The 27,999-nt window shown below is 40.2% G+C and overlaps 1 protein-coding gene across 2 annotated transcripts in view; it reads left to right on the top strand.

The window, feature by feature from the left end:
- CTTNBP2 (cortactin binding protein 2) overlaps positions 1 to 27,999 on the top strand; it is a 166,567-nt gene that overhangs the window by 114,726 nt on the left and 23,842 nt on the right. For both annotated transcript variants that reach the window (XM_010389331.2, XM_030933371.1), the window contains exons 10-16: positions 1,654 to 1,929; positions 4,407 to 4,502; positions 5,686 to 5,765; positions 16,207 to 16,293; positions 16,376 to 16,475; positions 26,937 to 27,089; positions 27,257 to 27,444. In XM_010389331.2, coding sequence (XP_010387633.1) covers positions 1,654 to 1,929; positions 4,407 to 4,502; positions 5,686 to 5,765; positions 16,207 to 16,293; positions 16,376 to 16,475; positions 26,937 to 27,089; positions 27,257 to 27,444 — 980 coding nt within the window. The remainder of the gene's footprint in view (positions 1 to 1,653; positions 1,930 to 4,406; positions 4,503 to 5,685; positions 5,766 to 16,206; positions 16,294 to 16,375; positions 16,476 to 26,936; positions 27,090 to 27,256; positions 27,445 to 27,999) is intronic.

The raw sequence follows: 27,999 nt of genomic DNA, 5'->3' as shown, positions 1-27,999 counted from the left end.
TATGGGTATGGAGATCCAGGAGGATTATATCAAGGAGAAAAGAGATCACTTGTGTCGGATACTGTGGATAAGTAAGATGACTGAGAGTCAGAAAATGGAAAATAAAGTAATCCAGCAGTTGGTTAGTTAATGGAAAAATCCAGTTTAAGAAGAGAATCTTATAAACACGTGTTGTTTTAAAACATTTTAATTGTAAAGCATACAAAGTAATTTTTTTAACCAACGTTTAGATAGACGTCTTTAGTGTGGGTTCTACTAATTAAAATTTCACGTACTCTTGCTTGAAAAAAAATACCTTTAATTCATCATCTATGATTTCTAGTGTTGGACTGCTTAAACACATTTATGAAGCAAACTAAAGGTAGTATCTGTCCAGAGATTATTAAACCCTTTCTCATTTCATATAGTTGTCCCATTTATACCTCATTAGATAACATTTTTTAGCAGTTCCTAAACTGTCTCTGAAGGATTCAACTTAGTTTTCACAGGAACGGTAACTCATTATTTCATCAATTTATGGAATATTTAATTCACTAACTGTAGTCATCAGTTCAGTGAATATAGAATATTTGGAAACAAACACATGTAACTCAGTATACAATTCAGTCATGAGAACAGAAGTACATGGGGATGCTACCCACTGCGCTGGAGCCTTAGTCAGAGAAATCGGAAAGAGCTTTTCAGAAGTTCATTCCTACTACCCTGTTAACCATTTATCAAATACTTACTGGTATTTACCATATAAGAATATATAAAATCTATTACAAAAGTAAGTTCATTTATTCTTCATACCAACTCGATGTACATTCCCTCCATTTTATGGAAGAAATTGGGGTACAGAGAGATCAAGGCAATTTACAAGAACACACAGCTATAGGAGGCTGACCCTGACCCTGGGGCTCAACCCAAGGTTCTCAGTTACTATCCTAAGCATCCCAACCTGTCCCAACTATAGCCTGCCTCATCCATGACATTATCTATGAAGGAAAGGAGAATATAGAGAACTTAAGGTCAAGGGAGGGTTATAGTTCTTTCAGATTTTTTTTTAAAAACTTGACAGTCTTGCTGATGGGAAAGAGTTAATGAAATAGAAACAGCCAAAGATGCAAGGAAAGAGACAGTTCATGCAGCATGCTTCCAAAGAAACTGAAGAGATTGGGAGACAAGTTTACTCTGGGCCGGGCGCGGTGGCTCAAGCCTGTAATCCCAGCACTTTGGGAGGCCGAGACGGGCGGATCACAAGGTCAGGAGATCGAGACCATCCTGGCTAATACGGTGAAACCCCGTCTCTACTAAAGAATACAAAAAACTAGCCGGGCGACGAGGCGGGTGCCTGTAGTCCCAGCTACTTGGGAGGCGGAGGCAGGAGAATAGCGTGAACCTGGGAGGCGGAGCTTGCAGTGAGCTGAGATCCGGCCACCGCACTCCAGCCTGGGCGACAGAGCCAGACTCCGTCTCACAAAAAAAAAAAAAAAAAAAAAAAAAGTTTACTCTGGTGTAAGAATGTTCAATATAATGTTATTTAATGGAATAAAATAGCTATCCTTTGGTTTGTATTTTTAAATGTTTGTATCTGCTTATTTTATATAATAGTTTTGCATTTTTTTTCTGTCTGGATTTTTTTAACTCCTAATTCTTTTACTCTTCTACCAGATGCTCTTAAAATACCCTTAAGGATTTCAGTGGGTGAGATTGAACCAAGCAACTATGGTTCTGATGACTTGGAATGCGAAAACACAATATGTGCTTTAAATATCCGCAAACAGACATCATGGGATGATTTTTCAAATGCAGTGAGTCAAGCTCTGACAAATCATTTCCAGGCAATCTCTTCTGATGGATGGTGGAGTCTGGAAGACGTGACTTGCAATAACACCACCGATTCCAACATCGGCCTCAGTGCAAGAAGCATACGATCCATCACGCTAGGTATCAGCAGTCCTATGACGAAGAAAAAGTGAAATTTCTGGGTTTATTTATGTTTATGGGTTTCATAACCTGATTCTTAGTTCATTGATTAAGCACATTCAAAGCTTATTGTGGCAGCTGCCGGTGATGAAAAACTTGAGTATTCACAATGTAGCCATTATGTAATGTTGCCTGTTAATATAAAAATGCTTTTATACCTCAAATAATACTGAAAGAGTAAAAAACATGAAAGCCCTTGATGAGGCTTTGTGATTGCACTTGCTGTTCTAGATAAATGCAAGAAACTAAACACCCCACAGCTGCTTGCTTTTGCACAAGTAATGAACACAGCTCAAAATTTGTTCTCAGGTTGACCCAGGAGCACTACTAATAGTGCATTAGTACCTTACCTCCAGGACAGGTTTTCTGATGAAGTCTAGACTTGAAAGAAGCACTTTAATAAAGATATATTCAGTGCTCCTACATGGGATGAATCAGGGTGATAATTGGTTATTTCAATTTGATAGACAGCACAAAACAGATTCCAAAGAACTTAGGAGATTTGCTTTCTGCTGAGCATAGTAAGTTCTCTGTAAATATTAGTTGTCCCTGATTAGTTCCTTTCTTCTTGGTCCAGGAGAACTACCATCTATGGGGAACCTGCTCCTTTGCAAGGACTGTGTTGGGTGCTTTATAAATGGTCCTTTCAATGGTGTCATTTTACAGATAACTGTACAAGATGACTTGCTTAAGGGCACAGAACCAGTGAGCAAAGCAGACAGGATTCAAATCATATTCTGTCTGATAGAAAAGCTTGTATACTTTCAACAGCACCATACTGGAAAAGAATGGTCCAAGGTTGAGGGAAAGGTGGGCGTTTTACCGTTGCTATTTATCTGTCAGATTATTATATCAGAAAGTGTTTTATTCTCTTTACCCATATATGTTTATTTACTTTCAAAACATGTTACTAGTTTTTAGAGAAGAGTATTCATGACAACTTGATTTTATGGATCTTTGGTATGATCATTAAAATTACTATTATTGACTAGGCATGGTGGCTTATACCTGTAATCCCAGTGCTTTGGAAGGATGAGGCAGAAGGATCACTTGAGCCCAAGGGTTCAAGACCAGCATGGGCAACATAGTGAGACCTCATATTTACAAAACAATTTGTTTAAATTAGCTGGGTGCAGTCACATGCACCTGTAGTCCCAGCTACTCGGAGACTAAGGTGGGAAGATCCCTTGAACCCAGGAGTTTGAGGCAGCAGTGAGCTATCATGCAGCCACTGCACTCCAGCCTGAGCCACAAAGTGAGACCCTGTCTCTTTAAAAAAAAAAAAGATTATTATAGAATTGTTATAATGTACTTAAAATTGCATTAAGAGATGATTCAGTTCTTAGGAACACATTTTGTCCACACATGAAGTATTACTCAAAATATGGTTCTGGCCCGGGGTCTGATAAACGAAGTCAGTACAGCTGTGTATTGAAGGAAATGGCCCTCCATCAGCCTTTGTTCAGCTAATGTGGAAACTGACAAAGGCAGATGGATATTCACTGCCAACAGATAAGTTGACTTCTGTGAGCAGTGCATGCTAAGGCTTGAGTATTGCAGTGGTCGTGCTAGTCTCAGAGGTATCGAGCACCCTAGTAGCATTTCACATCCAAACATCATTGAGTTTTGTGGATAAAGGGCTTAATTTAGTGCCTTGCTGTAATCACTTCATAATTGGTAATTATTAGTGTTATTATTGTGTGTATGTAAGTGAGTTTGCTGGATGCATAACCTAAGCTACATGAAAGGAACTTCAGGTCAGCAGATAAGCAGAATTACAGGTGGGTGTACATATATATCGGAGGCATGCTGAGAATAGATATTTGGGAATTGATCTGTGGAAGTTAGAGATGAAAACAAATATGTATTACCAGTCACCCCCTAGGGAAGATACTTGTGGAGTGGCACCCTTTCAGAACAAGAGTGAGCAGAGGGCCCACAATGGGAGAAAGCCTGCCTTATTCTGAGCACCTGAAATTATCTACTTTTTTTTTTTCTGGAATCTAAAAATTTGCTGGAAAGGGGATCAGGGACCAGATCATAAATGATCTCATATCTCATCCAAAGTGCTTAAGCTTTGAGAAACAAGCATTGGAAGAACCCTGAAACAGTTTTAGATTATGGTCAGCTTTGTTCTTAAGAGCTTAACCCTAGAAATACTTGAGTGGATATATTTGCTTTCTAGATCTCTCCCTGAATCTCTCCTATGGGCTGCTTTGGAGAAGTCTGTAGGTTGAAAGCCTTCCTTTCAACCTTCAACAAGAATTTCATTAGGGAGCTAACCCCTTGTGTGGCCCTGTATGTGTTCCATACGTGCCTTTGACAATGTAAGCTCTAGATTCGTTAGGGTTCTCACAGAGGAGAGCATGTGTTTTACGCTTGTGAGAAAAATCACTCATAAGCTGCCCTTGACATTTTATTTCATTTTTTGGAACTAGGAAATGTGCCATGGTCAGTGGGTCAGAGCTTCACGCAGTCCCCGTGGGACTTTATGAGGAAGAATAAGGCAGAGCACATCACTGTGCTTTTGTCAGGTAAGGATGTCCCTAACTAAGGGAACGTTTAAAGAGTGTTTGCTTCATGGCTGCCTCAGAGCACCAGTTCTTAAATCTTCACATTTCATCCTATGTCTTCTAGCCACGCACATGTGACTTCCACCACTAGGTAATTAGATGTTTTTTGAAATGTTTGATTAAGGGGAGGAAAATTCAAAAGCTATGTTCTTGACACCCGTGGTGATGTCTGTCTGGATCATTGATTCCTGTCATTCTGATTGCATCACTCATTGGAAATAAACCAGAGGCCAAACTGGCATGCTGACAAGAGAATGACAGAGACTGTATTGTGCTTAATAATGCTTATAATGGTACAGGCTAATGTTTAGTGGGCACCTACTATGTGCTAGACCCTGTTGTTTATAGCATAAGTATCAAATCATTTAATTCTCATAACCCAATGAGGTACACATTTCTGCTTATCCTTATTTTATATCCAAGGAAATTGAGGCTCTGAGAGATTGATATTCTTGCCTAAGGTCATGCTACTGCTACGTGGTATAGGAACACTCAATTTCTCAGCCCTTGATGCTAAACAGCTATGGATTTCATCATGTATTTCCCATACTTGGGAATGGAGTCTGAAAATTCAATCTTAACTAATAAATATTTATTTTATTACTTGAACTGGACTTACTGAAGTTTAAAGAAAAGTGTGAGGCCACCCCAGAAAATTGCTTTAGGCCCAAACAATGTATTAAGAGAATGGCAGAACTTGGGGGGAGGGGTGACCGAGTATTGCCAATGGACCTAATGCAGGCCAAGGCCAAAGCTTTCTGAGATTGCAATGATCTATGATAACTTTTACTTATGAACTGTAAAACATTGAGCCCAGCAATCAGCAGATACTGGGCACAGTGTTGGGACTGGGATCTGGAGGCCCTGGCTGTGGTTGCTGGGAGGTAGGTGGGCATCCCAGGGGGCGGGGGAAGGAGCAGCTGGGAGCTCTTGGGAGGTCAGGAGCAGTGGCAGTTTATCAGCCAGAACAAAGTGTGACAATATTTTCACAACAGAAAGGCACATTGGTGCCTCCTGGCCAAATGTCAGCTCTACCTACATAAGTCAAAAAACACACTTCTCTTTTATGATAGATTCTGTTGTATTTTGATCATTTATATTTAATAAAAGAATGCCCATTTTTCTTCTTTGTCCTTTCCTACAGGTCCTCAAGAAGGCTGCCTCAGTAGTGTGACTTATGCCTCCATGATCCCTCTCCAGATGATGCAGAACTACCTCAGGCTGGTAGGTGGACACTGCTGAGTCGAGGCCTGTATTTCCCATCCTTGCCACTGGAAAACTGGGTGGCCCATTTTTATGTTTAAAGGAGTGCAAGCCCTCCAAACCCACCCTGTGCTCTGACACCATTACCTTTCCCACCAGCCCCCTCTCTGGCAGGCTGCCAATTACATAGTCTGGATGTCTGTCACTGTCATCCGGGTATCTATTGCCTGGATCCAGAGGCCACCTGTGACCTGTGAAGTGTTATAATTTGGGCAGGAGCAGGTTGTCTTCCTTTAACAAGGACTTGATGTCAAGTAAATGATGATCACTATGGAAGGGAATGACCACAAATATTAAGATGTCTTACTATAAATTTTTATGACTTAAAATTGAGTAAAGATGCTAGCATTAGTGAGAAGGTTAATTTGGCCACTTTAACAGAAACCAAATAATTACAGCTTAAATGGGATAGAAGTTTATTTTTCTCAAACATGTAAGTCCCAGCAGGTGAGAGGCCTGGGGAGGGAGAAGTGGCAGGGCGACCTCCCCAGGATCTCAGCACCCTTTCTCCCTGCTCCACTCTTCCCTGGGATGTTGTTTGTGTTGCTTGATCAAAGGTAGTCACCACTCCCACTTCCTAGCTGGAAGGAGACAGCCTGGAGGGCAAGCCTTTCCTTTCAGGGGAATTGCAAGTGTCATTCCTGCCCACATCCCATTCAACAGAACTTAAGACACCTGTCGCTGCCTAGCTGGGAAGTAGAACCTTTTGCTGGGCAATCGTGCACCCACCTAAAACCAGGTGGTCTGTTACTAAAAGGAAGAAGAAGAATATGAGCATCAAAAGAAAGTAGCAAATTATAAATGTAAAATGGATAAATGTAGTGCTTTGCGTTCATTACATACTTATCACATGCCATGCAATATGCCAAGTGCCATTATGATTTATTTTATTTATCCTTCAAAACATCCCTATGAGATAATTTCATCCATTTGATACATGGGGAAACTGAACAGAGAGAGGTAAAATGCTCAAAGTCATGCATCTAATAAGTGATGAAGCCAGAATTGTGCAAGTCTCTGATGTGTATGAGATCTATCTAAAACTAATACTACTGGTATAAAACATCAAAAAATAATTTTGCTTGCTGCCTTAATTTAGATGACCTTTTTAAATAAATGAGTTGAAACTATGACCCTTGACAAAAGTTGTTTCCACAGACTGTGAATTGATGCCTTTGTTTTCACTCCTTATGAAAAGAAGTATTCAAAACCATTCCATTGATCATCTAGCCAGGCTCAAAGTTAGGATTAACTGTGGCTGTACCAGCAGCCCCAGTAGCAGAGAAACATTCAAAGCCTCACCATGTAGAAAAGGTGGATTCTCCTAAATCTGATACTTTGACTTCTTTGCTTTACTCTTTGTCCCCCTTCCTGAAAGCATCAAAGTATGTCTGTGATAGGAAGGAGATCTATATCATTACTTGGCTTACATGAAGGTGGAAGGGTGTGATTAACTGGTTTTCAGGAATGTTAGCCTCAGGCTCTCAGTAGAATCAGCTGGTAGAACCACTCCCTTCTCTCCCCTTCCCCATTCTCAGCTTCTCCATACAAGGCAAGGTTCTGACCCAGGGCTTTTCCTTCATCCGTTAAGATGATAAAACATAACTGCAAATTAGTGTTGACTAACAAATCTGGAAAATGAAATGTCTGCTAGTCACATTATATGTAAAATATTCCAAGTACACTTATATGTGTGCCCCCTTATACATAAGACATAGTTTTACTACCAGTTAACAGCAAATCAGAGACCAAACCCTGTTGTTAATTCTATTCTGAATTCAGTGAGTGTACATAAAAGGCTTTTTTAATCCAACGATTAACTCTTGAATGAATAAAATAAAAATGTATCACTTATTTCAGCGGTCACTGCAAAATTTAAAGTGACTGAGACAACAATATATCATAATGGTTGTGAATGTTTTCTCTTCCATAAACAATTATAAGCCCCTTAAGAGCATAGGCCCTGTGTTATATATATTTGTGTCCTGTTATTTCAGTTGTTTCACAGCTGTTTATTGAGAGCCTCTTAAATGCAGGTAATGTTTTAGAAACTGAGGATAGAGCTATGTGTAAGACACATTCCCTGGCCTTATAGAGTTTGCCTTCTAGTGGTAAGGAAGGCAGATTTTAAAAAAATCAAATGAATAAATGTATATGTAATGTGATGACCAGCACTAACACAAGTGTGAGGTAAAATAAAGCAGACAAGGAGATAAAGAGTGGGTGGAAGGGGAGGCAGAAAGCACTATTTTTAGATGGCGTTATCAGGAAAGATCTTACTATAGTGACGTTTGGACTGAAAAACAAATGAAGTGAAGGGAGTCACCTTGTGGAGGGTGTTTGAGGTACAGGGAACCACAGATACAAATGTATCTAGGTTGACAGTGAAGTCTGGGAAGTGATCAGAAACTAGATCATGCAGGAATATGGCAAAAAAATTTAATTTTACTCCAAGTGGATAGGAAGCCACTGGGGAAATTTGAGCCAGAGAATGGCATAGCTTCCCAGTTCCACAAATAGCTACAGGCACATTGATGTGTGTTGAATTGTTGGAAATCTGTACAGTAAATATACAAATGTAGTAATAGTTGACTTTGTTTACCTTCAACTTTTATGTTCCGGGGTACTTGTGCAGGTTTATTAAATAAACATGTGCGATGGTGATTTGCTGCACAGATCATCCTATCACCTGGATATTAAGCCCAGCATCAATTAGCGATTCTTCCTGATGCTCTCCCTCCACCCAACCCCCACTGTGACAGGCCCCAGTGTGTGTTGTGCCTCCCACTCCACCATGTGTTCATGTGTTCTCATCATTCATCTCCCACTTATAAGTGAGAACATGGAGTGTTTGGTTTTCTGTTGCTGCATTAGTTTGCAGAGGATTATGGCTTCCAGCTCCATTCATGTCCCTGCAAAGAACATGATCTCATTCCTTTCTATCGTTGCTTAGTATTCCTTGGTGTATATGTACCACATTTTCCTTATCCAGTCTATCATTGATGGGCATTTAGATTGATTCCATGCCTTTGCTATTATACATAGTCCTGTAGCGAACATATGTATGCATGTATCTTTATAATAGAATGATTTATATTCCTTTGGGTGTATACCCAGTAATGGGATTGCTGGGTCACATGATATTTCTGCCTCTAAAAATAAATGAGGATTCGCGACACTGTCTCCCACAGTGGATGGACTAATTTACACTTCCACCTACAGTGTAAAAGTGTTCCTTTTTTTCCACAACCTTGCCAGCATCTGTTGCCTCTGGACTTTTTAATAACCACCATTGTGACTGGCGTGAGATGGTGTCTCATTGTGGTTTTGATTTGCATTTCTCTAACGATCAGTGATGTTGAGCTTTTTTTCATGTGTTTGTTGGCCACATGAATGTCCTTTTGAGAATTGTCTATTCATGTCCTTTGCCCACTTTTTAATGAGTTCGTTTGTTTTCTTGTAAATTTGTTTAAATTCCTTGTAGACTCTGGATATGAGACCTTTGTCAGATGGATAGATTGCAAAAATGTTATCCCATCCTGTAGGTTGTCTGTTCACTCTGATGATAGTTGCTTTTGAATAGTTAACTTTTTTTGAGCATTTATTATACACCAACCTCTGTTCTAAATATATGGATAATCTCATTTAATCTTTCTGTGAGATAGATATCCCATACAAGTTACATTTTACAAGTAAATAAACAAAGACTCAAAGTAATTTACCCAGCGTCTCCAGCAATTAAATGGTGAGACCCATGGAGTTGAAACTAGCCTTTCTGCCTACTCATGCATGTAATCATAGTTTATTAGCCTAGGTTATTAGCCTATTGATTAAGCATTGCAGTACCAGTAGTTACTATTTATGCAAATATCTAAAATGCATGTGTTAAAACCCTTATGCAGGAAACCACATATAGTGAAGACTTTAAATCAGGATTCTGTTTCTGTTTCTGTTTTTTAAAATGATGTTATTTTTAAATACTTTTATTGTTAAAAATAATACAAGTACATTTTAAATCTCCACCCTTGATTTAATAGAGGAAATATTCCACCCAATTGAGTTTTGAATCACTAGTAATTTATTGTAATTGTTGAATTTTTTGCATTAACTTAAACATTTCTCTTAACCAGTTGCAATTTTTTGTTAGGTTACTTGAAACCTCGTATAATAATAATTCAGTGACTATGAATAATTATTACATTAGAAAAAATGTTGGAGTTCGATCATCTTGATCTGAGTGCTCCTTTAAAATTAAGACTCTGAATGTCCTGGATGGGATCCTTGACAGATTCTTCTACCTGTTTTTCATTCACTCCAAAATGTGCCGTGCCAGTCATTGAGAATCATCACTAGGAGAGCCTAGTTATTCTCCATCCATTCCCAAAATAAATTCGCTACTTTCCCATAAAAATAAGGTTGTAAGTGATGGTTATGTGTCTAAGACATCCCACAACCCTGGTAGCAGAGGGCCAGCTCTAGCCTGATCTTTCTCAGGGAAGGGAGGAGCAAGCCTGGGTGAGGTCCTAGTGAAAGTGGGAAGCAGCCGGTTGCCTGATATGAGGAAGAGGTGGCTCTACCACCAGTGGAACATTTGGCTTCCACGGCAATAGTGGAAGAGGATCCTGGGCAGTAAGTGTCAGCCCAGAAAAGGTCTAAAGCAGAAAAACTTCATGAATTCCAGAGCTGGCTGACAAGGGAGCAGTTATGTCTAAAAGTTCCATCTTATAGTTTTACGTTTTTAAAATAGCTGTAATACCCAAATTATTATGTCTGTATCAATAAATGGGGACCTGTCTATATTTGAAGTTAGTAACCAAGTCTGCTGTGTATGTGAACTGTAATTTCTCTTAGATTCCTATTACTCTTATACCTATTCTTTAAAAGGGACTTCAGCAAATGATTAAAATGCTCTCTACCATGAAGAATTCCAGTTTTTTGTATTCCAAATGCTGGATGTACCAATATTGTTTGAGGAAATTTTATGTTAATGAATAGACCGTAATTGTGTCATCAGTGGCTCTAAAGTCACAAGTAAATTAGCTATTTAAAATCAGGTGTCAGATGTGGGTGGAATGAAATTTGTAGCTATAGAGCATGTGATTTTAACGATCCCAATTTTACTGGCTCTATAGTGCCCTTTTATTTTTCTTTTCTGTTTAGTCAGCACAAGCTGGCCTGGAACTGTCTCTGGACAGAAGCTTCTTTTCCTCGGACTATGTATGACAAGTGAAACTCCAAACAAAACTTAGGATTTATTGCTTTAAAATGCCACAGCTCTGCAAACACATTACAGGTGCCACATCAACAGTAGTGGAGATCACAGCTCTTCTGGTAAACCCCATTCTGCAGGAAAGCATTGTGGAGGGAAAAAAAATAGAGATGCATGGTCTATTGTTGAGGTCACTTGTTTCCATTTAATCCAGAATCTGTTTGGCTCACAAAGCACTAATTGACATGTGATGAGCTTCCTGAATAGTCTGTGAAGACACAAGAATAAAAGGGATTGGTACCAATTGTGATAATGAGGCCAGTGTCCCTTTACCAATAAGCAGAAATGCCACACTATAAATGTGCACTTAGGGGATAATTCTGGTAACCGCAATTAAGACTGTAATTTTAAAAGTTTTGTTTGATCTTGTTCAAAGAACAGATCTCCTTTCAATACAATTAGAATATTTATACCCCTCTTTCCCCAAAAAATCTGCCTGTGTATCTATCTTTAGAGCCCTCTGCTGGAAGCATGGAGTATATATATTCATTATACCCAAGATTTTGATATTTGGAGAAAGATAATATAACTTCAAAACAATATGTAATGTCTTAGCAAAGCTTTGCATGTTCGCCCCAGTTCTGATAGAGTAACAGGTTCCCAGTAATTGAGCGATTTTTGTTGTTGTTCAGAATTTAAATGGTAACCAACGCGACTATATCATTTGATGAGATAACAGAATACCATTTACAAAAAATTGGTAATACCTGAAATGAAGAGAAACCTACTAATGAAATGCATGCATTAAAATGTATGAATGATCTGGAAGTATATCCATTTGTTTTTCTCTTTACCTACCTAATTCACTTATTTATTTATATTTCTACTTTATCCCATGAAGGACTTTAGACTATATAAATGCAAAGGGCTTACTTCTAGTGAATGGCCTTTTCAATGAAATTTTAAATTGAATGTTTCCTGCATGTGTTTCCTAAAAACCTACAGTCTGAGAACAAATGAAGTGTTGAAACTAAAGACAGCTCCTTTATGAAACTGGGTCTCTTTATGTTATTTGATTCCAAAATCAATCTTAAGAAAGTATAGGCAGTTTGACAGGGTGGCCATAATGAATAGAGCACTCTTGTTTTCAGAAGTGAGACAAGATTAAATAGCCACGCTAGTTGAAAAATCTCAGGGGTAAATCTTGAAAATCTTTAGCCTGTTTATTTTCAGTAAATCTTAAAACTCGGTATCCTGATTCACTGGTGTGAAACAATCCATGACTTGTGAAAAAAAATTCTACCCAATAAATCATAGCAATTTGGGATTAATTTAGAAAGCCCAAGAGCTCTGGTTTAAAATTGCGCCTGGCTAGCAAATTGTGTACGTAATACACAATTTCCCACTAAAGTACTTTTGAAAATTGGCAAAACCTCACAGTCACAAAAAAATAGAACTGAGGTCTCTCTTTGGCAAGAATCTGGAAGCATTTTCTACTCTCGTTAAGAGTAATAGAGTATTAGGCCCACTTATGTGAGGCCTACCTGAAATTAGGCAGGAAATCATTATGATCATTCCCCTACCATTTTCCTGGTGGGTTAAAAAAAAAAAAAAAAAAAGATTTATACCAGTTAGAAAATTGGGCATTTATCCTTTACTGCATAGTCTCTGCTTTTTGCAGCACTATGATATTCTCCTCCACTCCCAGGAGGCCTTTCCACATCCGTCTGAAGACTGCGGATCCTAGAAATACCTGGACAAAAAGTTGGTGGGGATTAGTGAAACTGTGCTACATCCTAGGAGGTAGATTCTCCATAAGCACTCAGCAGGGATGGAGACAGGAGCTGCTGGGCTGTGGCGCTTCCTGGGACTGTGGTTTACCCTCATGCAGCAGGAGTTCATTCCACTGCAGCCATTGCTAGACCCAGGAGTTTAACCAGCAATTGCAGACACCAAGTTTTCATCCACCCACTGACCCAAGAAGGAGATTCAGCCACCCAATTTGTGGACAGTGAGTGAAGCCAGTGGTGGTCCACACATCCTGCTTTCCTGCAAAATTCTTCCTCTGGTTTCATAGCACATAAACAAATAATAACAAAATAACCGTATACCTATGGAAGAATACTGCAGATCAGTTTTCAGTCTGCAAACTCAGGGAAGAAAACACCCTTAAAATTATTTGCTAGTGTCTTAGTCCATTCAGGCTGCTGAAACAAAATATCATAGACTAGGTGGCTTATAAACAACAGAAATGTATTTCTCACAGTCCAGGGTATGGAAAGTTCAAGATCAGGGTGCCAGCAGATTCAGTGTCTGGTGAGGGCCTGTTTCCTAGTTCATAGATGGCACCTTCTCACTCAGTCCTCAAGTGGTGGAAGGGGCAAGGGGTTCCCCTTAGCCTCATTTATAAGGGCACTGATCCCTCCTCACAACCCCAACTCCTAATACGATCACCTTGGGGGTTAGAATTTCAACATATGAATTGGGACCAGGGGAAGCAACACAAACATTTTGACCACAGCAACTAGGAAAAACAGAAAAAGTTGGGAAAATTATGTTCTTTGTCTACAGAATGCAAGGTGGTAGACTATGAAAGCAGAGCAAGAAAGTCATAGTAGAGTCTGGGCTTAGATTACAAGGAAAAGTTTAGGAGATGGATGAGGTAAGGAACTATAAGAACAATTGAAAATGCAATGGCATAAAGTTGCACTTGACTGTAGAGAACAGAAGTGAGATCGTGAATATTCTTTTGTGTGTTGTGCAAGACTAACTTGAGGAGCTCTCAATGCAAAGAGGACAGAGCTATAACGGTGAGGTAAGATGACATACTCGCAGAAAACAGAGAACTTAAGCATTATAGGTGTTCATTATAAAGAGAACTAGAAGAGGAGAAATTACCAAAAAATTGGGGGAAATTTTCCAAATCCAAAAAAGTTCTGACTATGCATATCAAAAGGACGTACCATGTTCCATTTAAGATTGGGAGAAAGAGGCTATAACTAGACATATCTGGGCAACATTTTTTAATGACAAGTACAATCTGTATATCGCCCAGGCTTCCCCATCTCATAAGTATAAATGAAAACGTATTATTCTTTAGTAATTATGTATTATTTAATAATAATGTACCCTGCAGACTTGTGGCCCCATTGCCTTACTGCCTAGAGACAGAACCTCAGCAGCACTTTCTAGGGTATTCTTTCCTGTGTCTCTGGGGAAGTTCCTGCTCCAGGTTTGGTCCCTGCCTGCACCTCTACCCTAAGCCTTTTATTGAAGGCATACTAATAATTGAATAGTATTCCAACTCAGAGAATATTACTGGAGGCTACCAGACATGATGTCTTTCAGAGCCTAAAACCCAGTCCCAAGCCCAACATCAAGGAGACCCTTACAGGATCACTGCCCCCTTAGCTCATGGTCTGACTCCTGGTGGTCATGCCTGGCTTTCCTCCACTTCCCAGAAGTGCTCACCAACTTTCCTTAGTCTCCTTAGAGTCTAAACCTCATGTCTTTTTTTTTTTTTTTTTTCCTTGAGACAGAGTCTCGCTCTGTTGCCCAGGCTGGGGTATAGTGGCACGATCTTGGCTCACTGCAACCTCCACCACGCAGGTTCAAGCGATTCTCTTGCCTCAGCCTCCCAAGTAGCTGGTATTACAGGCGCCTACCACCACAACTGGCTAATTTTTGTATTTTTAGTGGAGATGGGGTTTCACCATATTTGCCAGGCTAGTCTCGAACTCCTGACCTCAAGTGATCTGCCCTCCTTGGCCTCCCAAAGTGCTGGGATAAAAGGCGTGAGCCACCACACCCGGCCCAAAACTCAAGTCTTAAAGGCCCTGGGTAAGGAAAAAGTTACCTCATCTCTTACACTAAGAGCTTTTCTTCAAGCCTTCCTTTTATATCCCACAATCTGCCTCCCTGTAATGATGAACTGGGGCATATTTACTATCTTCACAGAAGTCCATCCCAGCTACCATAAAGGATGGGCCTTTTCCTGTGATCTCAAAGGGACAACCTCATCAGAGTACAAGAGAGAGACAACACAGAGATATACACACACGTTCTGACATTGTCCTGTTCTAGATTATAGAACAAACTCAAAACTCCCATTAAGTCTGGGTGGCTCAATCAGTCACATGTGAGCAATATCAGTTGTATCAGTTAGGTTAGAGCCTCACCTGTCCAAGTCCTTTCCTGCAAGACCTGCTTTCCATTAAGAAAGCTTCTCCCAAGCCTGTGTGCTGGGCAGGGGCAGGGGTGTCTGCCCTCAAATGACAGAATTAGGAGGCTGACTTTCCTCTCCACATTTTTCTCAAGATATCGCTGCCTTTGCCCTGTGTAGATGATAACTGTCTTTCCATCCAAGTGCTTGCTGAATCTCCATGTTCTCGGGCGAGGTATCCTTATACACGAGGATGAAGGTTAAAAAAAAATCCATAAGCATCCAGGCAGGAGAATTTCTTTTTGACAAAGCAAATGTGATCCATCTCCACCTAGATTTCTTTAAAACACTCAATTCCAGAATGGAATAATATATAAAGTTGATCTGAGTTTTATACTCATCAAAACATCTTTTACCTAAGAAGTCAACACAAAGACATTCTCTGATATATAACAGCTATAAAAAGATTACACTCACATACCCATCTTTTAAACATACACACACACACACAGCCACTATGCGAAGAAAAAACTGGAAGGAAACAAAAATATTTACAGTGACTGTGGGCGCTGACACTCAGTAATTTTTTATTCTTCTTTATATTTACCAAAATTTCCATAATGAAATGCATTACTGTTGTAACCACTAAACAGCTAAATAAGCATTGACAAAATTCCACATAAAGAACATCTGCAAAGGATAATATAAGAAAAGTTACAGAATTTCTGGAAGGGACAAAATGAACTTGGAACTGTGTTTCTCAGCTACCCTGCTGACCTTCGCTGTAGAAAATAGAGGGGAAAAATGTGTTTTTTTATAAAGTGTCAGCTCTTGCTAAGTACCTTTTGCCCATGTTTCACATTCAAATGAGAGTACACGTGTCCAGTGAAAAAAACTAACCTCTAAAATATTGTTTTTAATCTTTTGAAAGTATGAGGACAATCAAAAAAGAATTCCACACTTGTGTACCACTTTTTTTCTCTTCCCAACTTAGCATCTTCACCCTAGGTCTCTTCTTGGTTTGTTAATAGGTTGAGCAATATCATAATGTCATTTTCCATGGCCCAGAAGGAAGCTTGCAAGACTACATAGTACATCAGCTTGCACTCTGCCTGAAGGTATTGATTACTTGTATACCATCTCCTTTTCTTTGAAAATTGGCAAGTGTGTAGAACTAATCACCCAATTTTCTTATCACAGCACAGACAAATGGCTGCGGGATTCTCCTGTGAAATAGTGAGAGCTGAAATAGATGCTGGTTTTTCCAAGGAACAGCTGCTAGACCTGTTCATCAGTAGCGGTAAGAACATTTCAGCAAATTGACTGTGATAACCTAAAGGCATGCTCTTCAATGATGCCATTACAAGGAAATACACTGTGTTGCTTGGGGATACATTTAAGATAACTTTAATTCAGCAGCTGTGGTATAAACACTTGCACAAATTATCTTCATGTGCATATTATTGCATTTGTTCAGCATCCTGCATTTTTTTCTTCTTTTTGTTATCTTTTGTTATTAATCATTAATTGTTGCTAACATACTGTCTTACTGGCACTAGTGGTATACCAAGGGAGGAGGTGGTAGGAGCAGTTCACCCTAGCTGGACTAGGTATCACATCTTTGATGCTGTTTAGAATTGCTGGAGCATAGTGGTGATACACAGCAGATCAATTTTTTAGTAAATTTGATTAGTCATAAATTCTCTACAACCAATACATCCCTTAGTGCTGCACCTGGGACCAACCACTTTCTCTACCTCACTCTTGCTATGCCATTGACCAGCACTTAGTGAAATACATCACATGCACTAATTAACTCATTCAGTCTCCACAAAAGCCCTATGCAAGTAGGTATCATCATTTCTACTTTCAAAGGTGGGGAAACGATCACAGAAAGGTCCAATAATTTGCCACAGCTATGTAGTAGCAGCCCCAGGATCAAACATGTTTATTAATGTAATGTTATTAATGAGTTTTCAATCTTAGGCTCCAGGGTCTAATACCCCAAGCTTCATCACAGGTGGAACTAGCATTACCCTGTATTGTATACTGTAGAATAGCATAACTAGTGACTCTGACACAAAACTGAAATGGACCAGGCTTTAGTCTCCTAGGGCTCAAAGCCACAGAGACCCCTGGGGAAGGGGCGAAGGAAGCAGTTGTAAGATTGGAGGATAGGCTGAAATGCAAATTCAAAATCTCTTTATTGGGGAGGGGTGTTTCTGTGTCTTGTGGCCAGGGCAAATGTAGACCAGGCTTAGGAAGATAGAAATTACCTGTGCTTTTTTTTTTTTTTTTTTTTTTTAGGACAGGGTCACTATGTCGCCCACGGTAGAGAGTGCAGTGGCGTGATCTCAGCTCACTGCAGCCTCGATTTCTGAGGCACAAGCTAACCTTCCACCTCAGCCTCCTGAGTAGGTAGGACTACAGGCACGCGCCAGCACTTCCAGCTGATTTGTGTGTGTGTGTATTTTTTGTAGAGAAAGAATGTGCCATGTTGCTCAGGCTGGTCTTGAACTCCTGAGCCCAAACAATCTGCCTGCTTTGGGTCTCCCAAAGTGACGGGATTACAGGCGTGACCCACCATGCCTAGCCAGCACTTTCTAAGTCAACAGATGAATAGATAAAGAAAATATGGTACATTTACACAATGGAGCACTATTTGGCCATAAAAAAGAATGAGATCCTGTCATTTGCAACAACACGGATGGAACTGGAGATCATTATGTTGCATGAAATAAGCCAGGCACAGAAAGACAAACATCACAGGTTCTTAATTGTTTGAGGGATCTGAAAATCAAAACAATTGAATTCATGGAGATTAGAGAGTAGAAGGATGGTTACCAGAGGCAGGGAAGGGTAGTGTGGGGTGTTGCGGGGGGGTAGGTCAGAGTGGTGAATGGGTACTGAAAAAAATAGAAAAAATGAATGAGACCTATTGTTTGATAGTGACTATCGTCAGTAACAATTGTACCTATAGTCAGTAATAACTTAATTGTACATTGTAAAATAACTATAAGAATGTAATTGGATTGTTTGTAACACAAAGGATAAATGCTTGAGGGGATAAATATGCCCCATTCTTCATGATGTGACTATTTCACATCGCATGCCTGTATCAAAACACCTTGTATACACACAAATATATACACCTACTATGTGGCCACAATTTTTTTAAATTTTTTAAAAAAGAAATGAAATTAAGAGGCAGGTTTAGGGAAGCACTGAGGATTTCACTGAGTATACCACAAACCTAGAAGCACATTTTAGAGGCAGGAAAATCCCAGTAGAATCTGAGTATCACTGTACTACACAGGCCAGTCTTGGGCTAGAAATTAGTGACAGTTAGCTACAGAAAGCTGTTTTTTCTGATAATGTTACTAATCATAGCTAACATTTTTAAAGCTCTTACTCTGGTAGGCCCTATTCCTTTTTTTTTTTTTTTTTTTTTTTTTTTTGAGACAGAGTCTCACTCTGTCACCAGGGCTGGAGTGCAGTGGCACCATCTCACTGCAATCTCTGCCTCCCTGGTTCAAGCGATTCTCCTGCCTCAGCCTCCCAAGTAGCTGGGGCTACAGGCGCTCACCACCACACAAAAAAATTTTTGTGTTTTTAGTAGAGATGGAGTTTCACCATGTAGGCCCTATTCTAAACACTGCATTTATTAACCCACAACTTTCTGAGGCAGATACAATCCCATCCCTGATTTATAAACATGAAAACACCTGAGAAAAAAGTTTACGTGTCCTGCCCAAAGATCCCATGGAAGAACATAAAATGGAACTCAAATCCCAGCATTCCAGCTTCTAAGCCTGACCTTAATCACTACTGGCCTTAACGCCCCAGTGCCAAAATATGTTTTTTCCCTGTTATCTAACAAAAGTCTCCCATAGTTTTTCAACTTTCAGTCTCGCTTCTTCTCAAAGTAAGAAGCTAAAGTATTTTGTGCTCACGCTATGAGAGTAGATAGCAACCACAGACTGAATTCTGCTCTAAGCTTAGAGAGCTAAGAAAACTGGAGTGCAATGAACAAGATCATGAAGGATGCAAAGGTGACCAACTCAGCATTTCTAGATCTATGGTGGGCATCTTCTTAAAAAGAGCTCCTCTTCCTAATTTCCCAGTTTGGAGAGTGGCCCATGTCTCTTGGCTCCCACGCTGGAAACTCAGATTTCACTGGCAGGCTTGAAAACCTCAATGCCCCCAAGTAACAACAAGCCACAGGAAGAGGTGAAGCAGGCTGGGCGGGGCTGCAGGGAGAGGGAGGCATGCGCGCATCTCTAGGAGGGACAACCAGCTATTTGTTGTTGACAGAATTGTAGGTCCAAGGTTGTCAGGTCTTGTGACTTTTAGGAAGAAGCCAGAAATCCAGGTTTTTATGTAAAAACTTTGGGGTTTTGTTCTTTCAATATTGCTACTATTCTAATTTTTAAAAGCAAATGAGAACTGCATGGAACCCCAGTTGCTCTCATTTGTGGGCCCCTCACCCTCGTCCCACAGTCCATGGTCACATCCTGCTCAATCTGCTTTTTAAAATCCATTTCCATCAGCACCATATTACTTTATGCCCCGCTTTCCTGGAACTCCTAGCTTTTACGTAAACAGTTTTCTGTCTCTTGTTTCTCCTCCCTGAACATTCTTCACAGGCCAGCAGACCTCTGATTAAAATCCCTGTGATTTCTGCCCCTCCCCATTTCTGCCCCTCTCCATTGCCCAGTGCACCAGGTCGATGCTGTTCAAGGCCTTCTCTTGTGGGGCATTCATCCACCCAGTTTGCTGATCTGACCCTTTTAACATAGATACCCATGCTCCAGCAGAATAGGATGTTTCTTCCCTATACGTCCTTTGCTTTTCCACTCTGCATGTCTTTGCTCATACTGCAGCTCCCACTAGAATTAAGGAGTAAACATGTAAACGCCTCTCATCCCACAGACACCATGGCTACCACGTGACTGGTGTGATGCAGAGTAGTCTGTTATACACTAGTGATTAAAATAGACACAGTCTCTGCCCTTCTGGAAACTATAGAAAAAGCCTCTGTTGAAATACTTTAAGGACACCTCAAATGAAGCTGCTGTGATTCACTCCTTCTGGTAAACAGCAGTGGACTTTATTTATACTTCTGGGCCCCACCTAACTGTATGTCAAGGCAATGAGGGTATTATTTGGGGTTTTGCCTTGTCCCACACATGTTATATGATGATCTCCTTGAAGGCTTGCACTTTAACTTATTCTTCTCTTAGCTTGTATATAAATTGTCAATAATTATTTGTTGAAAGAATTGGTGAATTTTCTGATGCAATAGCATAGGCAAAGAAAAAGAATTCTTAGTTCAATTCAGGTGGCAACAAGTAGAAGAACTTGCTTAGAGTCAAGGTAGAAAGAAGTAAGATTAGAGAGACAGGCATTGATAAGGGAGTCATTGATGACTGGGCACAAAGAATAATTTGGATTTTAAAAAATGAAGTGTTTGAACAATAGACTAAGGACAAAAATAACTACACTCTAGATTTAAGAAGGAAGAGTAGGAAATGGTATGTTTTCTCCAAATACAGAATAAAAATCCTTCTATACCCTTCGTATCACATGACTGATTTGGTAAGGAGGCTGTGACTGCATATTATAATTGGGTCAAATATTCCTCAGTACAAGGTATGGAATTGGGTTAGTAAGACAGATACTTTTTAAAATTGCAAATGATCGTAAGCAGTAAAGCAGAAAAGAAAATTCATACAGAAGGATTTTTATTCTGTATGTAGCTTAGTAACTTATAAGTATCAATATCTTTCTTCACTTTTTAATAATAAAACTATGATACAAATACAAGGTTCATCTGCTAAGACCTTGAGTGCAGTTGCCCAAGTTAGCAAGGTGAGCAGTATCACTTCCTGTCTGCCTCGCTCCCCGTATCTAGGCAGTCCCGAAACTCTGTGGTATCTGCTTCCTCTATCTCCTCCTCCTGCTCTCCATTTCCCCCATCACCTATTATTTCTTGTTCAAGGCATTGTGGAGGCCTCATCATTAACCTTTTGTATTTGCTCTGGTCTCACTCCCTCCATGGGCCCTCCATAAGGCATCTGGGGGCTCACTGGAGGATACAAAACCATTCAGACAGTTCCCTGCTGTTATACTCCCAAAGCTCCAGAATGAAAGCTAAAGCTCTCAGAATCTACATCAGGAACATTGTTGACTGGCCTCTCATCCTTGCCCTGCCACGGTTCACCCTCATCTCCTAAAACCCACTCTCCCTCCACTGCCGTCCTCTCAATAGGACCCATGCTGTGGGCTGGAGGCTGATGAAGACATAGAGGAGAATTGGAAACAACAAGGACACCAGAGACTTCAGAGCAGTGCAGGGGAACTCCTGCGAGCCAGGGGGAAGGATCCATCGACAGGAGTGTCGTCAGTTCTTTCACTGTGCGGAAAGCATGCAGCAGGGAATGATCCTTCAGTCAAGGGGCGATGGATGAGGCCACAGAGTAGAGAAGTCAGAGATCTGGATGGAGGAAAGGAGTGTTTTAGGCTGTTCCACTCAAGCGTTTAGAATAATGAGCATATAGGGATTATCTACCAGCTACTCTCTTTTTTCACCAAGGAATTAAAGTGGTCAAATGATAAGTACCACAACTGAAGAGTACACTGATTCCTGAGGTATTCTACATGTACTCCTGATGGTTAACCTTATTTTCTCTAAAGAGAGAGCCTTAAACTACATGGATTGAACGGGGTGAGAATGCTGAAGTTCTATCTTCCACTGAGCACAGCACACATTGCTTTGTGTGTTCCTCTCTACGATGCTGTAGAAAAAAGCCAGGGAATAGTCACAGAAAAGAGTTAAAGAAGGGTGTGAACAAAAAGGAAGAAATGAAGAGTAGCAAAAGTATTTTAAATAATTGGCTTTAAGACTCTAAAACTTAAATAGAGATTAAAACGGTGCCAATGAAGAAAATAATAGAGAACAAAAGACCATTTCAAAGAAAACGACACAGCACTTTTTCTAGCATAAATTACTTTGTGTTTATTTTAAAATAACATTTCCTTCTCATATTCCCTTTCTTGAGAGAGGGTCACGTCATATGACTCTGTTATTTGGTAAGGAGGCTGTGAATGCATATTCGAATTAGGTCAAATTTCTCCCCAGTATAAAGTATGGACTTGGGTTAGCAAGATGATACTTTTTAAAATTACAGTGACTGTAAACAGTAAAACAGAAAAAAAATTAAAGACTAGAAGGGTATTTTAAAGTAATACTTTGAATTTTTCAAGGGAACTTTCCTTTGTAAAAGTCATGAGGATAGGATTGCTGTAATAACAATAGGAGACTATGACAATTGGAGTCTCCAGAAATGAGTTTACCTCCTTGGACCCTGCATCCCTGGAGACTCTTTAAAGACTTGTCCTGTGCTTCCCACTGGGATTCTCAGAACATCGTTCCTCCAGAGCCGGGATTTAAGGGCATGTGGAAAAGAGGGGCTGTTTTCTATCCTCAAAGGGGAGATTATAGACTTGGAGTCAGTCACCTAAGACACAAAGCTGTTTGGGTTTAGAAATACGATATGCTAATTATTTTTAAACTGGTAAGTTTGGCTGCAGAATTCACTCTCTGGGACTTTTAATATAAGGATGTACAAAACTGGGATGTAGCCCTGAGCCTCACAAAGACAGTGTCCAGTTAAAATTACCAACCTGCAGGAGAGGAGGAGCAGGGCCGAGAGAGACTATAAAGTTGGAAGAAAACGGTCAAAAAGGGCAGACTGGTTTCAGAAATAGTGTTTTGAAGTAGCACAAAGCAAAGGGAATTCAAATGGCTGACTTTTTGGCCATAGGTAGAAAGAACCGTGCAGCTGTAACATGGGGTGTGTGGCCTTCTCGCACCTCTCCATAAGCCCTGATCAGACACTGGGTAATCCTTGAAACTGTAATGAGTTCCTGCTTCTGTGGCTGGTTAATATTTTAGACCTGAAACTATGCAGAATAACCTGAACTAGACACATACTATTTCTCAACTAAAATAAAATTCACCTTTGCCCCACCTTGACTAAGGATGTTGAACTTAAGTGGTCAGATGGAAAAGTAGGTACTAATGAAAAACTGAGGCGATGAGGCAAGCGAATGAAGACAAAGCTTTTCCCCAAAGAAACTTGTGCTGTTTGACTCTTGATTGCTACTTCGTGGGAGACCAAGACAAAGATGAAGTGGAAAGATAACCCAGTGGTTATGTATAGCAACCCTTCCCCCTTTTTGTCTAGGGCACAAACTGTCCATTGAATGTGAGATGTATTAGGTCATTAGCAATACAGTCTTTGCTTGTGGACCCAGGAGAATGAGCATATTGCCTCCTTCCAGGAGACCCCAACATGCCTGAAAAGTCATTTATTTTATCTCCAGCGTGGATCCTTCCTCGATGCCCTCACCCTCATGCCCCACCGCCTGCTGGGCATCAGAGAATGCATCAAACACATCAAGCCTGAAGCATAACCCATCACCACCACCTCCTCCCCAAGTACGTGCGTGGTCATCTGCTCTCTGCCTCCATTAACCGCTCAGCCTCTTCTCTGGTGGAAACCTCAGAGTTGTCTCCAGTATTTCCTCTCTGCCCGCTCTCAATAAGTCAACCACTGAGATGTACTGATTCGGTTTCAAAATGCCTTTTCATTCTGTGCCTTGGTCCTGGGTGAGGCTCCCATCATCTCTTTCCTTAACCATAGCAGTAAGAGTCTAGGTGGTGTGTTCTCCTATTTCTTTCCTCATCGGCCAATTCTCTGTACCAGCGAGGATCTCAGAGCAGGAGTCAAATCCTGTTTATCCCCCTATTTAAAGATTTCCACTGATTCCCAGAACCGGTAGCTCCCTCCCAAGAAGACATTCTGGGTCTTCTACTTTTCATGTTTGGCTTGGTCCTGAGGCTTCCTGTCAGCAAAGCTCGCCCCTGGTTGCACGTTCTAGTCACTAGGGAGCTTTTACGAAATGCCAATGTCCCAGGCCCAACACAGCTTAATTAAATCAGAATCCCTGAGAATCACTGGGGATGGGTCCAGTGATTTCTGCAGCTCAGGACAAAGATGCAGCCTGCCTTCTGCAGCTGTGACTGCTGGGCCCCCTGCCACTCCTGTGGCTCCATCCCAAGTTCCCAGCCCTGGCCCAACTTGCCATATGGATCAGCTTTGAGCTCACCATGATGTCTCTTTGTAACTATTCTGACCTTGAGCTGATGCCCTATTCCCTTCTAGAATTGAGTCCTGCCCAGCCTCCATTCTTTGGCCAGTGCCATTTCTTAAACTTAGTTTAAAATGCTGGCCAGATGCGGTGGCCCACACCTATAACCCCAGCACTTTGGGAGGGTGAGGCGGGTGGATCACGAGGTCAGGACTTTGAGACCAGCCTGACCAACATGGTGACTCCCCATCTCTATTAAAAATACAAAAAAAAAAAAAAATTAGCCAGGCATGATGGCGTGTACCTGTAATCTCAGCTGCTTGGGAGGCTGAGGCCGGAGAATCACTTGAATCCGGGAGGTGGAGGTTGCAGTGAGCCGAGATTACACCACTGAACTCCAGCCTGGGTGACAGAGCAAGACTCCGTCTCAAAAAAATAAGTAAAATGCTACATACCCCCAGTTAGAATGAGTCACTTCTGGCATGCCATAGCACTCAGCATGCAGTACCTGTAGCAAAGAGGCATTGAATAAACATTTGTTGAAATGCAAGGAAATATTCCTTCCTTCAGATACATTCTGGCTGGCTGTAGCAGCTTCAGAGCCACTTAAACTGGCAACGCACTTAAATCAGGGAAAAACTGGAGACCTTCAGTCCTCAGTTACAGAAAACCAGATACATAAACCATCAATCCTGTGTGTTTTTTTAAATCACTGAATTAAAAATGTTTGTTAGTTTTCCGTTGTCGTTTTAACCAACTATGGATTTCTCATATTTCCACAATACATCTATTTCTGAAATAATATTTGAACCCAAAGAAACATAGAATTTTAGCATTCTTTACCGAACAGCTGTGTTGAAAGTGATCTGACACACACTAGATGCTAGTGTTAACGGCCCTCCACAAGTACAGCTGGATTGAGAGGTAGCTATGATTGTTTCTAGCCTTCTAGTTTTTGAATTTTCATAGCATCCAGAAAAGCCATTTCTGTCTGAGAAGAGACTCATTTACAATGTTCAAGGAGCTCTTTTGAAAGTGAAAATGCATTGTGTCTATAGTAACAAGAAGGAATTGAGAATATACTATCATGAATATTTGTAAAAAGTAGACTATTTGGTAATGTTACTCTCAAGTATCTTAAACTGGTCTCTTTTCAAGGTTGATTTGACTAAAACTGTGGCATCTTAGAATCTTCAAGAAACTAAAGTGATTTTATTTTGTAATTGATTAGTATATGGGAAGTGCCATATATAATACATTTTAACTAAAATATTAATAGTTTTTGCTTAGTAGGTGCCAGGTACTGTTTTAAATATGTTTTGTGCCCTTATTCATTTCCTATGTATAATATTAATTTTTTATTTACTTTTCCAACTTTCATTTTGGGTTGACACGAAGTCAGCCATTCCCATTCTGAGTGAAAGGAATGGGAAAATATGAGTCGGAAGTCCTGGATTTTACTCCTCCCTTACCGTTGTTTCTGAGACCACAGTCAAATTACTTCAACCTCTGAGATCTGGAAAATGGAGTGAGGGATTTACTTATCTCTCTGAAGTCCTACTTTTTTTTTTTTTTTTTTTTTTTTTTTTTTTTGACACAGAGTCTTGCTCTGTTGCCTAGGCGGCAGTTCAGTGGCACAATCACAACTCACTATAGCCTCAACTTCCTGGGCTCAAGTGATCCTCTCACCTCAGCCTCCCAAGTAGCTGGGAATACAGGCACCCACCACCATATCTGTGTAATTTTTTGTATTTTTTTGTAGAGGCAAGGTTTCACCATGTTGCCCAGGCCGGCCTCGAACTCCTGGGCTCAAGTGATCTTGCCCACCTTGGCCTCCCAAAGTGCTGGGATTACCAGCATGAGCCACTACCTGTCTACATAATTTTATGAACAGTTTACATATGCATAATTTAAAGGGCTTTTAACCTTTTGTATTATGAAATAGATACACTAAAATACATACTATTTATGTTTACAGATTAATTAATAATTTAAAATAAAATAACCATGTAACCACTGACTAGGCCAAGAAGTAAAATATTCTCAGCTCTCAGAATGTGACTGTGTGGTCCATCCCTCTTATCGCAAACCCTTCCCTTTGGGAGTAACCACTACTCTTTCATGATAATCATTTCTTAGCTTTTCTTTATAGTTTTACTCCCTGCATATGAATCCCTAAATTATAGATTTAGTGTTGCCGGTTTTGACCTTTACATGATGAAAACACATTGTATATAATCTTTTGTGATTTGCTTCTTAATATATTGTTTGTTGAGTCTTCCATGTTGTGCAAGTTGTCATTTGTTCACTTTCTATTTGTTGTACGAACATACTCTTATTTATTCATTATTCTATTGTTGATGGATGGGGGTTGATTCCATTTGAGACTTGTTATAGAACAAGGAATGTTGGATCACTGTGTGTTCAAACATATCAAATAATACCAAACAGTTTTCCAGAGTTGTTCACTCCCCAAGCAATTTAAGAACATTTCCATTATACCACATCTTTGCTAATGCTTTATAACTTCAGACTTTTTAGTTTTGCCAATTTGTATAAATTTTTGTCAAAAGCTTGAATCACTGAATTTCCTTTTTTATTATAGCTTGTCTGATTCCAGTGAAACAATCTCCCAGTAAGAAGAAAATCATCATCATTTTAGAGAATTTGGAAAAATCTTCATTGTCTGAGTTATTGAGGGACTTTTTGGCACCTCTTGAAAATCGCAGCACTGAAAGCCCCTGCACTTTCCAAAAAGGTAACGCTAATAGAGGGACCATGCTGAGAAGCAAGCTTCCATACTACTCTAATCTTTCTGTTTCCCAGAGTACCAGTTAGACTTCATGTTCTTTAAGTTATTTTAATTTGAACTGGTCCCATAACATAACTCACTGAGGCTGGGCCATTGCTTTTGGTTTGTTTCAGGAAATGGAATGTCCGAATGTTATTACTTTCATGAGAACTGCTTTCTGATGGGAACCATCGCCAAGGCCTGTCTCCAGGGCTCCGACTTGCTGGTGCAGCAGCATTTCCGCTGGGTGCAGCTGCGGTGGGATGGCGAGCCCATGCAAGGACTGCTGCAGAGGTTCTTACGAAGGAAAGTTGTGAATAAGGTAACAAACAGAAACTGCAGCCCATTGCCAGGAGAGCAGGGGTTTTAGTCATCAGGAGATCTCAGCTTGAGTTCCACCTCTTACTAACTATGCAGCCTTGGGCAAGTACAGTTTTTTTGACATTGAAGGGCCAAATAACGTAATGAATGTGAAACCCATAACAAATTCTGCACTGCATTAAGTACGAGAAGAAGCAAATCAGTTTTACCGTTGTTATCAGTGGTTCTCAAGGAATCTCACCAAGTTCTAAATGCCATAAAAGGCTTGGTTAGAAAATTAATCACTCTTCTGAAGGAAAACTTCCTGTTTTCTTGAGGCCTTCAAAACATACGCCCCTGTGGGCACATTTTACAATAGGCCTGTTATACTACGCTATGGTAAATATTAAAAAGCCACATGAATAAGTAGAATTCTGTATCTTTGGACACGTTTTCAAGAGTAATAATAACTTTTAGTGACTTTCACAGAATAACAAAATAAATATTCTATATTCTCCCAAATGATAAAAATAATTGAGAGTTGACCAAATCGAACACATCATTGTTTAATATTTTT

Source organism: Rhinopithecus roxellana, chromosome 6, assembly GCF_007565055.1.
Source record: "Rhinopithecus roxellana isolate Shanxi Qingling chromosome 6, ASM756505v1, whole genome shotgun sequence".
NCBI lineage: Eukaryota > Metazoa > Chordata > Mammalia > Primates > Cercopithecidae > Rhinopithecus > Rhinopithecus roxellana.
This window is presented reverse-complemented; position numbering and strand designations above follow the sequence as displayed.